Source organism: Rutilus rutilus, assembly GCF_951802725.1.
Source record: "Rutilus rutilus genome assembly, chromosome: 3".
In the NCBI taxonomy this organism is placed as follows: Eukaryota; Metazoa; Chordata; class Actinopteri; order Cypriniformes; family Leuciscidae; genus Rutilus; species Rutilus rutilus.
In genome coordinates this window covers 52,512,405-52,526,345 of record NC_140211.1, presented here as the reverse complement: position 1 = coordinate 52,526,345, position 13,941 = coordinate 52,512,405, and the positions used below count along the sequence as shown (strand labels likewise).

General features: G+C 38.1%; 2 protein-coding genes across 3 annotated transcripts in view; both read left to right on the top strand.

Moving 5' to 3' along the window:
- The window catches only part of hnf4b (hepatic nuclear factor 4, beta), a 457,854-nt gene that overhangs the window by 421,310 nt on the left and 22,603 nt on the right, over nt 1–13,941 (top strand). The gene's annotated exons all lie outside the window — the stretch shown is intronic.
- The window catches only part of frem1a (Fras1 related extracellular matrix 1a), a 35,905-nt gene continuing 24,171 nt past the window's right edge, over nt 2,208–13,941 (top strand). Inside the window, exons 1-7 of one of the 2 annotated variants that reach the window (XM_084403841.1) lie at nt 2,208–2,322; nt 6,567–6,608; nt 8,635–9,071; nt 11,893–11,987; nt 12,121–12,434; nt 13,062–13,258; nt 13,349–13,672. In XM_084403841.1, coding sequence (XP_084259967.1) covers nt 8,841–9,071; nt 11,893–11,987; nt 12,121–12,434; nt 13,062–13,258; nt 13,349–13,672 — 1,161 coding nt within the window. In that variant the 5' untranslated portion in view covers nt 2,208–2,322; nt 6,567–6,608; nt 8,635–8,840. The remainder of the gene's footprint in view (nt 2,323–6,566; nt 6,609–8,634; nt 9,072–11,892; nt 11,988–12,120; nt 12,435–13,061; nt 13,259–13,348; nt 13,673–13,941) is intronic. The other variant, XM_084403840.1, reaches the window with a different exon arrangement.

Here is a 13,941-nt window from a genome sequence, read left to right as displayed (position 1 = left end):
TGAAGAATCAATATCGAAAATTCTGTCATCTTAACATGGTACATTGGACTGTATTTTTACAGTTAGTTGTTGATACTTAAATAGTTGATTTACAAATCTTACTCAGTATTTTTGTCTTATAAATATCTAAACATTCTTAAAACAAGATACATTTACTTGAGAAGTAAAATTACTTTTCTTGTTTGCTGAAATATTGATGCTATTGATGCTTAAAACAAGAACAAATCTCTGTCGGATTTGATCTTAAGTCATTTTACTTCTCAAGTAAATGTATTGATTTAAGAATTTTTAGACATCTGTAATGGAAAACAACAGAAAAAGGAGGAAAGTCCTTTTTTGCATTGCAAGATTTAAATCTAGACTCTGCTAGGCTCCATAACATTAGATCGGAAGTGGAAATACTGTATACAACTGAAGTGACTTCAATATCATGCTGTTTGAATTTTACTTCTTTATACACTGTTTATATAAAAAAGAATCACATTTCTTGACTTTGCTATGCTATTGAGGTTCTCCACTTGAAATGGTTGACTTTTCCCTCAAACGTCACTTAATCTGTTTTATGAGAAGAGATTTAGGAGATTAGTTTAGTTCTTATGTGTTCAAAACCGTGCAGTCATGGTAACTTGACTGAAAGGAAACTGAGAAAGAGCAGAAAAAGCATTTGTTGACTCTTTCCTGACTCACTTAGGCAATATCCACTGATTAATGGCGTTGGGAAAATTTGAAAACTTGAGTATTATTTTAAAATGATTACATTTCTTTCTAACCCTGTGACTCCATAACCCTCCTCATAGACTTTAGTTGCTATACATCCAGATGTAATTGATGTAGTTTAACACAAAGTGAGTGTTATACAACTGAAAGCAGATAGTCGTCTACTTATCGTCAGTATATAAGGGGACCTGGACTCACTTACTTCTTGAAACAATTTCTAACACCTCAGGAAGAGAAAAGTGTAGATAATCGTCTGTGAGGAGGTCCGGTTAAACAACTTACCTCTGTTCTGTCTATTTAGTCTTCAGAGCTATTATGCTGTTCAGAGCTACAGTAACTGCTGCAAGCTATTGTGAACACACAGAGAAAGAATGTTTTAGTAAAAGATCCATGAGAATACCCTTAGATGAGAGATTAACAGGGATTGCAAGGTCAATGGTCACAGTGCAGAAGACGCTGATGGTTATTGTGTGACAATGTCATTTGGACATTGTTCTACTACATTAGTCTTGCTGTATCTTGATGTTAATAAATAACCAAATGCAGTGGGACCCAAAATGATCAGGATTCGTGAGACTCTAAAATCATCTATTTTAAGGTGTCTTTGTTACAGTGTAATTGCACATTATTTAAGTACTGAGTAATATTAAGTAACAACGTGCTCTTACTATAGGGTTAGGGTTAGGATTAGGTTTGCTTTAGGGTTAGTTGCATGTACTTAATTTATAGGTATTACTATAGTAACTACATGTAACAAGGACACTGTAAAATAAAGTGTTACCACGTTTTATGACCACATATAAGTTTTCTAATTAATTAGTATTTTTAACAGCAAAAATCTAAAAGGTGTTCAAAATAGAATAAACACAAATACAAATAAATACAAATTTTATGCAACTATTGTTTTACACTTTTTGTGTCTTATGCAAATACTTCAGCACAATGGACTTCAACATATGGACATCCTCCTTGTACATAGATCATTTACACATATAATTTTTTTCTTATTTTTATATTTAATGCACAATCATGAGGTGTGATTAGACAACATAATCCACTACCTTTGTGTATTTGACAAACAAAAACTTGTTTCACATTACCTAAAATATAGTTTTTCTTCGTGTTATTTTGAAGTTTGTCCTATATTATTTGCCAGCTACCCATTTAGAGACACTTAGAAACTGATTTCACAGATCTTTGTGAACAAACATGCTATGTTTTCAGTGGCGTCATCTAGACACCCTTTGATGGAAGATCTCCTCGATCTGTCATTATCTAATGGTGTGGTGCGGTCGGAGCGTAGATTGCTTTTCTTTGATCTCTGTCTGTTTGTGTTTGCCTCTCTTTTCTGATTGCCTCTGCATTTTTTTTGCTCTCTTCATACCCAGCCTCACTCCTCCCTAAAAGCCTCCGGAGCAGGACTATCCCACCTCCCTCCTCCGAGTTTCCACAGAACACCCTCTTCCTCCTCCTCTACTTCTTCCATCTCTTCGCAGGGGTGAGGATTGCCATCGGGACTCTTGTCAATGAGACCGTTGCTGTGAAAGCGTTGGAGTGAAAAGGAGAAGATAAACAGTTGTGGAGTTATAAGTGCTATGGTTTCAGGTAAGAACTTGTCTGTAAATGTGCCCTGTGTGTGTTTGTTTTGTGTATGTATGTGCAACGATGCCACTAAATAACATTTAGATCAACTTAAGAACAGATTAAAGATAAGAAATTAAAGGTGTAAATTGTGTACCCGGGCCACACTTTATGTTAGGTGTCTTTACTTAAAGAATATTGTTAGGTACATTGTACTTATTGTGTTCGTGTAGTATTGCAAAACACTTGTGCTGCTATTGAGGTGGGATATGGGTAAGGTTTAGTGGTATTGGTATGTTTATGGGGTAAACGAAGGGTCAACAGTAGTTACAGAAATGAATGCAGGTATTTAAAACAAAATAGGTACAACATAAAACCATGTATGTATACAATAAGTGCATTGTATCAAATGATTAACTTAAATGTTAGTACATAGATAGTAGTTAAAGATACTTAATATAAAGTGGCACCGAATATCAGAATATAACTTTTATCAAATGAGAAATGTTAAAAATAATGGGAAAATCTACATTATTTTAAAACATGTAACCCAAAACCCAAACCCACAAACCCACTGAGTCCTTCTATTTGTTTTCCATATGTGAATTTGTATAATTTCTTAATAATGTCCTGTTTATGAACTAGTGTTGTTTGGCTGAGAAGGATGTAACTACTTTAAGTCATAAGAGGAATGGCCCTCAGGGTATAGTCTTCATCCAGGTGAAAGTCAGGTGGAAAGCATGTCACTTAAAACAGCTTTCTCATCTCTGTCCACCTTATGAATTAAACTAGTGCACCTTTATTAATCTTTCTTTAAGCTTACACTCTTAAAATAAAGAGGGTTTTCGCAACAATGCCATAGAAGAACCATTTTTGTCTCCCCAAAGAACCACCTTACAGTGGTCAGTTCTTTAAGGAGCCGTTTTTTTTCTTAGTGTGAAGAACATTTCTAAAGAAACGTTGTTGTTGCTGTAAAGAACCTTTTGTGCATTTTAAAGGTTCAATGGATGTTAAAGGTTCTTCGTGAAACCATCAACACCAATAAAGAACCTTTTATTTTTAGGAGTGTAGAATAACAATCCCCCCGACTGATAACCATACTCCCTTTTTTTTTCATCTGGGAGTCTTCAGCACTTGCAAACACTGAGAACGGTCATGCTGGTATGCTGCCAAATGGGGGCCAAAGCTGTTTAGAGAGCGAAGGCCTCCCCCTTTCCCTCTGCTCATCTTTGCTTTGGAAATAGTTGGCTGCTCGTTACCCTGTCATTAGCGAGATGAGAAGCAGTGCACAGCGCTGTGAGGAAAGGCAGCCGATTTCTGCTGGCTCCAGCCGGTGTCTCCAGTCAGTCCCAGCTGTACAGAATGCCCACTTCCTCAGAGAGGAACGCACTTTTTTTCCCCCCGTGTGACCCAGAAATTGTAGCTCTAATAGGACCATTGGAAGGAAATGATAGTTTACCTTACCTCACCTTTTAAGAAGGACAGTTACCCTTTGTTGTTTTCCAGTAAAAATACTGAAACATCCTTAAAACATCCTTAAAGAGATATTAAAGATTTTTTTCACAGAATGTATATTGAATATTTATTTTTCTGACCCAATTTGTAATTTTCTTAAAGTAGCATAAATCTAGAAAAAGTTTATACCTTAATACACTGTAAAAAATAAAAAAAATAAAATAAATGTCGCAATTGTAAATAAAACAAGTTAGTATGTTTTACAAGAAAATACTATTTCAGTTTTTCTACTTTAAAATTTCACTTTAATTCAGTGTGTTACTTGCCATTTTGTGGAATTGTGTTTGTGTAATTTACGAGCAGTGAACAATGATTATAATGATGATTATATATATCTCATTCAAGACATTCTCTCAATTAATAATTCATATTTTCTTAATATCTTGTGGAGGTTTGCTTCTTAGGTAAATTTATGTTATTTGAAGATTGATGATTACATTTTTTAATAAATATGTTTTTGTTTTTTGCTGCATTGTTGAGGTAGTAAAGCCAGTAACGCTGTGTAACCTTCATTTAACTCAGTATTATATTGCTTAATAACTTTATGTAGCTGAAAGACAGATACATGGTCATTTTAATTTAACGGCACATTTTGTCATTGCTCATGTTGTTTTTCACACTTGGTCTTGGCACGTTTTGATGACAGGAAAACTGCCCCCACATGTTTGAATGGAAGCAGAGAGAAGTTTAGAAAGAGTGCAGAGGGGTCTGGGCCACCCACCCAGCCTGCCTTGGGCTTTCCTGACTGGAGCCTCATAATCACTGCTATATCTACATCAAAACATTAGTATACGTGAATATTGGCTAAACTTCTTCCCGTTCCTCCAGGCCTCATCGTAATGAACAAACAAATGTTACTAAAGTAATATCCAGTCAGTACAAATAAACACGCTCTCATAACATCCACATACTTGAGCTATTTCAATCAGCTGGCTTTAATTGAATCCTGATTGCTTGTGACTGGTAGGATTGTCGTACTTTTGTGGTTTTAAATGTCACTATTTTTTACGCCTGTTCTTTAAAAATTTTTTTTTTATTACATTTTAATAAGAAACAAGAGTTGTCAGTAATGGCTCACTTGTTTGGAATTATACATGTTTGTTATATGAGAATGAGAAATCTTTTTCTGTATGTGCACAATATCTTCTGGTACCCACATAGCACCGTTTGTGAACTCACGGCTTGTCGGCTGGTTGAATAGCCATTGTGTTTGTGAGATGTTTGCATCTCATATTCCACATCTGAATCCAGCAGCTGGTCTGGGGAAATGCTGGTGGGATTGTTAAGGTGTCAACCTACCTGAGAGCAAGATAAGAGTTCAAAACATTTCTGTGAACTTCCCCTTCATTTGTTCTCAAATCTGTCTTTGTCTCTTAAATGCTTTTTTTGCTGGAACCTTTCCTAGTCAAGCCTCATTACAATTTGGTGTTTACCTGAACCCGTGAAGGATCCCTTCAACACTTGTCGGTTGAACTTGCTCCAAACCTACAGAGAACATCCCAAACAGGGGTGAACCATATAATCACAGACTGTACAGCATGTAGAATCATGCCCTGAGAACAACGTTGACAGTTTCTAAACTGTGAGATCACACAAGAGAGTTGGGAATGCACTGTCTGTTTGATGTGGTGCGCACAAAAACGTCTGAAAGTGACTCAGAGGCACATAAGGGACTTTAAGCCATTAATCAGAGAACAGAAACTTTTTTTTTTTGCAAGAAAAAATAGTTAATCTAGTAAGGCATATTGGGCATATAGGTTTTAAATGTTGGTTCCCTTGTGAAAAAGAGTAATGATATACTTTAATAGAATACCTACATGCGAACTGAATGTAATATTTTCGAACACTTTTTTTGGAAGTACCGGTAGGCTCATTTTACAACTCCCCCAGAGTTAAACAGTTGAGTTTTACCGTTTTCGAATCCATTCAGCGAACTCCGGGTCTGGCGGTACCACTTTTAGCATAGCTTAGCATAGATCATTGAATCGGACAGGACCATTAGCATCTCTCTCAAAAAAATGACCAAAGAGTTTCGATATTTTTCCTATTTAAAACTTGACTCTTCTGTAGTTACATCGTGTACTAAGACCGACGGAAAATGAAAAGTTGCGATTTTCTAGGCTGATATGGCTAGGAACTATACTCTCATTCCTGCGTAATAATCAAGAAACTTTGCTGCCGTATATGGGTGCAGCAGGCGTAATGATATGGCGCAGCGCCTGAAAATAGGTCTAATAGGTTAGACAAACTTAGTCCCGGTCACGTTGGAAGTTACTGAGCTGGGGACTATTTTCAGGCGCTGTACAAGTAAGACTTAAAAACGTCTTTACATGTAATTTCATAATTACTTTTATTACTGCATGGTTGGGACATGAAAAGTTTCCAGTGCTAATCTTTGCAAAGCACAACAAGGAATTTGGTCCTTTTTTGGAGAATAACCTGTGAAGGGAATACATAATCCTCCCTTTTATAGACTTCCTGGGGCTGCAGTGTGAAAGCTTAGCTTACAAAACACAAAATCCTCTTTCCATGACATCACGGCAGTGGAGTTGATCAGCATCCTCATGACAGTTCTAAAGTGAAGTGATTAAGTAAATGTTCAAAGTCAGTGTGCTTTTTATCCTGGAGACATTCCGGTCCTCAAAACTGATTAGTCGAGCAGCTTTCCAAGAGTGCTGATAACAGTGCAACAGCACTGTTTCTGTTAAACTGTGTTTGTGTCAGACTGTCAGTGTGTGCTTGTTATTTTTCAGGGACTCTTCCTGCTGGTTACTTTGCAACAAGTGTGTTTATAAGTGAGTCATTGAATCATTCATTTAAATTATTAGTTAAAAATGCAAATTTATTGAGTTTTTCAGCTGATTCATAAAACTAATGAGTCATGGAATCATTCACTCAACCGATTTGTTTGAATTTGCATATTATCCGTCCTAAATAGTATTCGAAATTTGAAGTATAGTGTGTCCCAAATCGTAGTATGTTCAAATTAGTATTCCAAAGGTACCCTATGAAAAGAAAAATGAAAAGAAATTCCCTCAATGAAAAGCATGATGTAATGCCAAACTAAAGGTGTCTGCACTGGAAGAGAGTTAAACAAGGGTTTGGGATCAGGACAGGGAATAATTTACCACATCTGGTTTCAGGTATCATCTGCAGATGGTCAAGATGAAAACGTTTAACTTTTTATCAATATTGCCATACATCATGATTAAAATGGTATTAGTTAACCACCTTCTCACATTTTATAATGCAATTGTGCTAGTAAAATTGTGCAATTGTGCTAGCGTTTCTGTCCTTTGTGCTCATGGTTTTGTGTTCAGTTATTTTTTAGAGTTGTTATTTCTCTTTGTTTCTCACAGACTTTATGTTGAGTAGACCCTGTTTGTACCTCTATGAAATTTCACGCCATTCCGACAAAACAGGCTGCTTACTATCTGACCATCTTGTTTTTTAAGCTATGAAACACTAGATTAGACTTTTAGCCTGAGGCTGTGGAACAATCTTAGAAAATTGGGTTTTCCAATGGAGGAAGACAGCAGGAAGAAAAGAGGAGAGGCCTTTAAAAGAAAACACGTTAGTAAGTAAACAAAGGCGGACTAATTCCAGATGTATTGCTGCTAGACTTGACAAATGTGACCCAGTGAGCTCAAATTCGTAGAAATGTACTGTACAAATCCACTGGGTTTTTCATTGTTTTGTTTTGAAGTAACTTGCAAAATAATTAAAGAGCCAAAAATCTGTCTTAAATTAATTTTGTATTGATAAAACAAATTTGATTAATAAACCATGGGGGAAAAAAATATTTCAGAATGCTTGGAGTCTGGAGTTGATCATTTTGAATAATATTACTGCATTACTGCATGAGTCCGAATGAAGCTGTAAGGTGGAAAGCATTTATCATTCACTTGAGCCAGCGTTTTAATGGCTTATTTAACCGCAGGTGGAAGAACTAAGGATCTTTAGCAGTGTGTTCAGTGCTGACAGATCAGACAGTCTCAATCTCCAAACTGGCCATTCCAGGGCCTGGGGATTGTTTAGGGTCAAAGGTCATTTTCTAAAGTTGACATCTCACCTCAGTAGGACTGGGCTCGGAAGGAGTTTTTCCCCTATCATTCAACAAACATGTCAGAGAGAGGTGATAGAGACGTTTTAGCCTTAAACTGAGGAGAATGTGATTCCTAAATTCCTTCTTTTGCCAGTTATTTGTTGGATCAGTTGAAGAGTTGTATCTTCTTTCCAATTTTTGCCATTCTTTACTTGTGAATCTCACAAAAAACATCTCCTGACCATGTGCAGATCATATTTCACCACCACAAAATAAAACTGTTATGAACAATACATTATACATGTTTACAATACATATGTGCATATGCATGTACTCTTCACCAATGTGTTCTTATGCATCTGCAGATTTAAGTTTTTGGTGCGGTCCAAATTATTCTTTGGTGATTCTTGTTAGTGTCATAAATGTAATACAAAAAGTATTCTAAAAATATTAAACACATTCAAACACATACATTAAAGGATGTTGTTTACATTAAATTAATGAGAATGATTTTATATATATATATATATATATATATATATATATATTTGCACTAAAGCAGTGGTTCCCCTCCCCCTATTCCTTCTCTAGGTCCCATCTCCCCCCACCAAAAAGATTTGGGCTATAAATGTCTTTCTTGAATATGAATGTTGATTATTATTAATAATAATATTAATGCAATTATGCAGGAAAATCCTAAAAATAGCCTTCATTTCCTTTGACCTTTGTGAAAGTGTAATAAAGTGTAATAATATTTTTGTCTGTTTTATTTTCAGATATCACATCTCATGTGATGAATGGAGAGAGAGCGGGATACTGATCCATGAACTGAAACTAATTGTCTCAGATTAATATCAAGAAAAAGTGGAGATGACTTTGTATGATAACATTCTGTGGACAGAGCAAGACCAAACAACTGTTCCTCCTGTAGATTTGTCCACTCCATCAACACAGAGGTCCTGATCCACACAAACTGAACAGAATGACTGCAATAGACAGGACATATTTGCCTGTCCTCATGCTGGGACTTCTCCACCAGATTCAGGGCTCTCTGGTAAAAAACAATCTTGGTCTTAAGGTAAAGAGGGGACAGTCAGTCTTTCTGCAGGAGGGGGACTTGCAGTTTCATATACCCAGAGACAAGGATGCCTGCAAGCTGGAAGTTGTGCTGAACGAGCCCATTACACAGCGGGTCGGCACACTGTCCCCACAGGTAAACAATGTTCATTATTTCTGCATGCATTTCTCTCTTCGTATTATCCAACAAACTTTCAGTGATGAACATGCCAAAAGCTTTTTCATCTGAGAGCATTTGATATCTGAAGAACTACCCTTGTGAATAAGAAATGTGCTTAATTGTATTTTGTTTTGAATGTGCACTAATGTTAAAGGTATATTTAAAAAAAAAACTGTATTTGCAGATAATATAATATGGAAAAAAATTCACAAAAGTGTACTTAAAGAGAGTAAACTTGCACGACTGTTTCTTAACATACTTTGTTGTAATAATGTCAAATTAAAAGTTTTACTTTAAAGGGGCTAAAAGTAGAATTGTTTTTAGTGACACCGGTGGCCATTAAGTGAACTGCAGCCAGCAACTTATTGCTTGTGCTCGCACTCGTAACATATAAAAGACTGAACGTGATTCAATGCCCCTGGCGAAGTTATTTTTTCGCTCTTTGCTATGTAGTCAAAAGAAGTTGGAAATACCTTTGCAGCAATATGCTATTAACGAACATCCCGACGCCGTCCACGCTGCTGGGAGCGACGTTTAGATGAATCTGTAAATATGTGCTGTGCGCTCTCCTCTCAATAACAAAATAAACACACAACAAAAATGACAGCGATGAGAAAGCGGCGGTTAAGAAAGCATCTGATCAGAGTGATGTGGATATGTTTGCCTCAGCTCTGCAATTCAGCGGCATCATGTCGAAAGATGTTGACACAAGTTTTTTTTCTTAAAGTTAAAGTTTTTCATCTAATATTTGTATTTTATTTTATTTCAGCTTTATTTCAAATAATTAAAACAATTCACACTCTGTGTGACAATTTTAATAGTTTAAATTTTAATTAACAATATCCATCCATCCATCTTCTACCGCTTATCCGGGGCCGGGTCGCGGGGGCAGCAGTCTAAGCAGGGATGCCCTGACTTCCCTCTCCCTAGACACTTCCTCCAGCTCTTCCGGGGGGACACAGAGGCGTTCCCAGGCCAGCCGGGAGACATAGTCTCTCCAGCGTGTCCTAGGTCTTCCCCGGGGTCTCCTCCCGGTGGGACATGCCCGGAACACCTTCCCGGGAAGGCGTCCAGGAGGCATCCGGAAAAGATGCCCGAGCCACCTCAACTGACCCCTCTCGATGTGGAGGAGCAGCGGCTCTACTCTGAGCTCCTCCCGAGTGACCGAGCTTCTCACCCTATCTCTAAGGGATCGCCCAGCCACCCTGCGGAGAAAGCTCATTTCGGCCGCTTGTATCCGGGATCTTGTCCTTTCGGTCATGACCCACAGCTCATGACCATAGGTGAGAGTAGGAACGTAGATTGACTGGTAAATCGAGAGCTTCGCCTTGCGGCTCAGCTCCTTCTTCAACACGACAGACCGGTACAGCGACCGCATTACTGCAGAAGCTGCACCGATCCGCCTGTCAATCTCCTGTTCCATCCTTCCCTCACTCGTGAACAAGACCCCAAGATACTTGAACTCCTCCACTTGAGGCAGGAGCTCTCCACCAACCTGAAGCGGGCAAACCACCCTTTTCCGACTGAGAACCATGGCCTCGGATTTGGAGGTGCTGATTCTCATCCCAGCCGCTTCACACTCGGCTGCAAACCGTCCCAGTGCATGCTGGAGGTCCTGGTTTGATGAGGCCAGCACGACAACATCATCCGCAAAGAGCAGAGATGAAATCGTGTGGTCCCCAAACCTGACCCCCTCCGGCCCCTGGCTGCGCCTAGAAATTCTGTCCATAAAAATTATGAACAGAACCGGCGACAAAGGGCAGCCCTGCCGGAGTCCAACATGCACCGGGAACAAGTCTGACTTACTGCCGGCAATGCGAACCAAGCTCCTGCTTCGGTCGTACAGGGACCGGATAGCCCTTAGCAAAGGGCCCCGAACCCCATACTCCCAGAGCACCACATAATTAACAATATGTATTTTTTTCTTTTCTGATTGTAATTCAGGTTTGTTAATGCAATAACAGTTCATAACAGGTTATTAGGTATATCAGGATTGTGTGGTGCTACTTTAAGTTAAAGTTGCAGTAAGCGATTTCTGAGAAACAATGTTGATATTTAAAGCGATATTTAAAAGCGAGGCAAAATAAAATAAAGCGAAGATGATTAACAAATGACATGGAGGAACATAAAATGAACATCGAGTACACAAGAGTATATACAAGCAGGAGTTTGTTGTAAGTCACCAGCAGCACACAAGCTCGACACTCAAAACTGTCCTGTTGGTTCTGTGAAACATAGCAAACCCAATGTTACTCACATATGGAGCAGAAACAACCTCTGCGTCCTTTTTCAGGCCTTCCCGCTTCGGTCTCTCCAGCACTGGAAAGCTTTTCTAATTTTAATGCGGGTCCTAAAGCTCTTGTCTGATCATAACCCTTCTTTTTCCAGTGATATTTCTCTTTTCTCTTGTGTAATGTCTCTCAGCCATCTCTCTTTCTACAGTCTTTCTTTAAATCTCCCTCTTGCTCTCTCTCTCTCTCTCCTCCCCTATCATGAGTGGACACACCCCCTGCTGCTGATTGGCTACAAGAGTGTTGTGGCGCTCGGTCCAATCCACTGTTGTTGTGTTCATAAGTGAAATATATTGTGACTGATATTTTAAAGTGTTGTGTACTGACGTTGCCTAATGTGTCTGAGAACAGAAGTGAAAGAGTAATAAAGATGGATGAAGTTTGCTACTCCTGTCCCATGTTCTTCATTATTTAATAACTCCTGACAACTTTCACCAGCGTTTCTCAGAAATCGCTTACTGCACCTTTAATTTCTGTTCTTTCCACAACTATTTCTCATTTGATAGGTTTTTGACTGTCACTTTTTGGCTGATGAAGTGAAATACACTCATAATGGATGTCCGATTTTAAAAGAGGATACTGTTAAACTTCGTCTGTACAGGTACGTTTTTCATGCTGCTGTAAATAAATACAGTAAATGGAAATATTTGTGGAAGACATTGTATTAAAAGACAGATTGTAAACTTTTTGTCTTTAAGAATATGGACATTTCATGAAGACTTCTTTATGTTTAGATTTACAGAGACAGAGACCTACAGTGAGCTGTTCTCTCTCAGTGTTGAAATCATGGAGCCTGACTGTAATGTGATTAGGTTTGGATCACAGAGTCTCGAGGTGCCAGAGTTTTATGGCCTCTCCAATATCCTAGACGGTAATGTTGTGTCCTTCCACTATGAACACCGACATAATATTGAGTGCACAGTTCAGATGACAACTTTGGAGACACATCTACCTGTTCACGGTCAACTAGTCACCGGGGAACCGGAGAAACCGGAGGGGCCGAGAGGAGATGAACCAGATAGCTTTGTTCCTCTTCGAAGACAGCTGGGTAAAAGCATAACATAATAATATTTGACCAGTTTTCCTACTTTCCTAATGCACAAATGCGCTTTAAAAATGATTCCATCAGGTCAAATTCATGTGAAAGGAAACCTAAAGGTTGCTAAAATATTCCATTAGGTCATAAATTCACTTTAGTGGCAACTTTTAACCCAAATTGTTATCTTAATACAATTATACACTGTACAATAAACTGTATTTTTGGCAGACAGTTTTTGGATTGGAAGGAATATAATGGAATTTTGCGAACGACCTGTTTCGATTTAGCAGAACAGCTGATAGTATCACCTTATTTATTTAATATTAATATTGTGATATTGTGGCAAAAACATTAATATTGTGAAATACTATTACAATTTAAATCAATCAATCAAATGTAATTTATTCCTGTGATGCAAAGCTGAAATTTCACCAGTCATTACTCCAGTCTTCAGTGTCACATGATACCTCAGAAACTATTATGCTGAATTGTTCCAAACTTCTAACCATAAGTGTTCTTGAAAATACTTCAAAATATACCTTGATTTCATTTGAGCATTATAATATCTGGTGGAAAAAACTACTAATCTGTTTTGTAGTATAATATCGGGACATCATTTTCTCTGTCCCCCTGCAGATAATAAAGCTCGAGCTCATTGTAAAAGTGACGACTGTCTGAAGGGTCTTAAACTGCTGAAGATCATCAAAGTACCATGCAATGATTTCCTCATGATGGGCATCCGTTACCACCACATCGACCCTCCATCTCCAGACATAGATTACATCGCAATTAGACTGGATCTCATAGACACTCGTAGCAGAAGCATAATTCAGGTGTACCATCCTAAAATAAAAGCATTTTTTAATTAAAGGAGTTTTTTGTTACTACATTATTAACACTAGTTCTGCTCACCTCCCATTCAGTCAGAGCAGGCCTGGATCCCGGTAACCATTAAAGACGCGATGCCCAACCAGCCGCCCAAGCCTGCTTTTATGTCCATGTTCATCTTAGAGGTGGACCAGTTCATTCTGACTCCTCTCTCCACGGCAACTCTGGATGCGGAGGATGATGAGACGCCCAAACAGAGGCTGGTGTTCAACATCACTAACCCCCCAAATGAGGGCTTCATTACTCATCTGTCTGATCACACCAAACCCATCTCCTCCTTCTCCTGGATGGATCTCAACGACATGCTGATCAGCTACCAGCCTCCAAACTCCAGTCACACGCAGCGTAGGAACTACGAGGTAACCCTTCTGGAAAAGATACGATTAAGCATACTTTTACAGAGTACTTAAATATTATATTTTAAAGTGTGAACCGAATGTAATTTTTTTTCCTGACACTGCAAATATTAACTATAAATGTAATATCAAACAACACACTAAAGTTAAAATTATAATAAAGTACTCTACATGTGCTTTGGTATGTTAGTCAACAAATCAAAAGAAATGCACTTCTTTAAAGCACAATAAAAGATAAATAAAACATAAGCTTTAAAACTAAGTTAAGAAAC